This window comes from Lupinus angustifolius, chromosome LG01 (genome assembly GCF_001865875.1).
Source record: "Lupinus angustifolius cultivar Tanjil chromosome LG01, LupAngTanjil_v1.0, whole genome shotgun sequence".
Lineage (NCBI taxonomy): Eukaryota > Viridiplantae > Streptophyta > Magnoliopsida > Fabales > Fabaceae > Lupinus > Lupinus angustifolius.
In genome coordinates this window covers 22012905-22016339 of record NC_032009.1, presented here as the reverse complement: position 1 = coordinate 22016339, position 3435 = coordinate 22012905, and the positions used below count along the sequence as shown (strand labels likewise).

General features: G+C 29.8%; 1 protein-coding gene across 1 annotated transcript; it reads left to right on the top strand.

The window, feature by feature from the left end:
• LOC109355382 (pathogenesis-related protein PR-1-like) lies at positions 2007-2744 on the top strand. Its single transcript, XM_019598521.1, has one exon. The coding sequence runs from the start codon at positions 2095-2097 to the stop codon at positions 2596-2598; it is 504 nt and encodes a 167-aa protein (XP_019454066.1). The 5' UTR covers positions 2007-2094; the 3' UTR covers positions 2599-2744.

Here is a 3435-nt window from a genome sequence, read left to right as displayed (position 1 = left end):
CGAATAAGCTTTTCCCTTCCCTATAAATAATTGGAAAGATAATTTTGGAATGTCATAAATTTGAGTAGAGTTACACATATTTTTATATATTTTTATCTATTTTTTTAATATTTGTGAAGTAGTTATAAGTAGTTTCACCATGTGACACATTAGTGGTTACATAATAATTGTGTATGATTATGATTTATTTCTAATCATTTGTTAGTTTATCCTGGTCAATAAGCAAATATTTGATTGCAAAGCTTGATCGAAAATAAACTCATAGAACCTGCGAGGTTAAAAAAGAACAAAAAACAGTCAAGTATAATTAGTAGAGTAAGTATTTGACAACTTAGTTAATGGATATGATAATGTAGAATTAGAATGTGATGTTTTTTATAATAAATCATTTTATCTCTATTTTTTCACTTACCTTAATCATGTCAGATTTCTCATCCAAAAACCAATCAATTGATGAAATTTCTCTGACATGAAAGAGATTAAAGCATGTCTGAATTTATTGGAAAAGAAGGAACAAAGATTTTGTCTTAGTGTAACTAACCCATATTATATACAGCACTACATTGATAAGATCCTCCTAATTCCCAACTTAATATTATCACACACTAGTTGTCAAAATAATGTAAACAATATTATAAATTATAGAAAAATTAAAGGTCCAGCAGTCCTTAATTATACACATACATTTTGAAGCATGAAATTATCCAAATGCAAAAGTTTAATCTGGTTATTCTACACGTTGTCCAATCATACATAGTTCTGAACTTTTTGCACATGATTTTGCAGAAATTTCTTTCAAGTTCATGTGCTTAAAAAAAGGAATCTTTGCATCGTTGGCCTACAAACGTGGAATAATGACACTTGAGAGGGATGGAGATGAAATTTGTTTAACTTTATGTTTTTACCAATTGTAAGTCTCATTTAATTAAATAAAACAATTATAAAAATATAGTTTAACATTTTATATTATTTTTTAAAGTTTGATTGACTGAGATTATAAAAACAAATTTTTCTTGAGACAAATGATAGTGTAGAAGAGCAATATAAGTGAGAGTATTTTTTTTATATATTTTATTATTTTTTAGTCCCCGAGAAAAAAAATTGGCAATATAAGATTTTTTATCATATCATTATATTATCAATCATTTATTTCCAATGATAATCAACTCTTAAATAGAAGTAATATAGATAAATAAATAAATATTGCAATGATTATGTATAAATGTTTATATATAACACTCTAATTTAAACATTTTATTGTACAAATAAAATGTAATAAAAGGACTTAAAAAATGGGACCAGATCTGTAATTAAAAAAGAATAAAACTTATATAACACTGCACCATGCATAGTCATAACAACTAATGAAATATTTCTACCTCATTAATAATGTCATAATAAAGACTTTTTTTACTTTTACACTATTATTTTAATGCTATTCAAGTATTTCTAGATTGTGTTTATTAGATGTTGCTCAACAAAAAAATCCCCAATTTGCAGTTTATAAAAGAAATAAAACACTCATTATGCACTAATAGAGAGAGTAATTATTTCTTCTTTGGATATTAAAGGTAAAACCGTAATACTAATAAGAATATAAATTTCATTTCATTTTATTTTATGTTTTCTGTGTTTTGTCACACAAGTTTCCTCTCATTCTAATCTTCTGCCTTAAAAAACATTCATTTTTGCAGCTTAGAAAAGAATAGAAGTGTATTTCCAATTAAATATATGTTTCTTGTAGTAATATTTAAAAGTAATAATTTGCAATGACTATAAAGATCACCCATCTCAAACAGTGTCACAATCTATGTCCCAAACTAATCAGATTGTTACATTTTATCAGTTTTTGTTTTTAAAATTTTTCTTTTATTCGTGTGTTAACATGTGATTGACTTGAGAAAGAGAACGATGCATCGTTAAGGACAAGTGATCTCTTACTTCCAAGAACCATGGATGCCACCCAATTAAGTTGACAATGTTGGTTTCACTCTCATCTTAACTCCCTATATATAGAAATACATCCCTTCAACTAAGCACAAAGAGTACCCTTCCCCATCTCAAATCTCTCTACTACCTCATTATTCCACTACAATGAGACATTACTCTTTCACCATCACCCTTTTTCTGTTACTAGTCTCAACAACCCATGCAACAATCCCAGGCCAAAAGAAAAAAAGAAGCCTAGCAAACCAGTTCTTGATTCCACAGAATGCTGCACGATCCGCAGCACGGCTAAGACCACTAGTGTGGGACTCAAAGCTTGCGCATTACGCGCAATGGTACGCGAATCAAAGGCGCAACGACTGCGCCCTAGAGCACTCGAATGGTCCATATGGTGAGAACATATTCTGGGGAAGTGGCACAGGGTGGAAGCCAGCACAAGCTGTGAGTGCTTGGGTTGAAGAGCGTCAATGGTATAATTATTGGCACAATTCTTGTTCTTATGGACAAATGTGTGGACATTATACTCAAATTGTTTGGGGCACAACAAGGAAAGTTGGGTGTGCTAGTGTTACTTGCAGTGGTAATAAGGGTATGTTCATGACATGTAATTATGATCCTCCTGGGAATTACTATGGAGAAAAACCTTACTGAAACTAAAAGGAGAAGGAAAGGAAGAAAAGATCAGAGACAACTCAATAATGCTAATGACATTTTCTATTCTGGCTATGATTGCTTTTGCCATGTGGCTTTAATCATAGATATGTCTCTTGCATTAAATCATGCACCTCTTTTGTATCTATGCTTTTATTCCTTGCTTAATATTATAATGTATAATGTTATTATATGCTTCCTTTTTTTTATTGGAATTTTACAAGGCATTGTCAGGCTTTGTTTGAATGATTGAATGGAGCTTCTTGCCTGATTTTTATATTTTTTTAGGTACATGTTTGATCTATAGCAAACAAAGGTGGTATTTGTAAATCTTCAATCCTATACAATCGACCCCACAACTTTCATATTGGAGAAAATAAAGGAGAGGAACACAATTTCTCAAACTTATTGTCTCTCTTTAATTATAGGATTTAAGTTGTAAAAATAACATCATTATTTGTTCCTCTATAGTGAAGACAAATTATCTTAATCATCATGGTATAAGGTGGATCATTGATTAATTTAACATGAGCATAACAACTTTGTAAAGCAACACTGTGCACAACATCCATTTCAAGAAAATAAATTAGTACCCACAAAATCTATTTTATTGTTTTTCTATTTATTCTCCAGAAATTGTCATTTTGATTTACAAAATTTATTCAAAAAAACATTTTTATTAAAATCAGAATCAGATTATGCAAGTGGAAACAAACTACTAATTTTCAATATCTGCTAAATGTAAAGTGTGCACTTTGCAGACTCTGAGACTGCAGATTCTGTTGTTTTCTTGTATATCAGACAGTTTTGTATTACGGTTTTGAAAATCAAAACAAA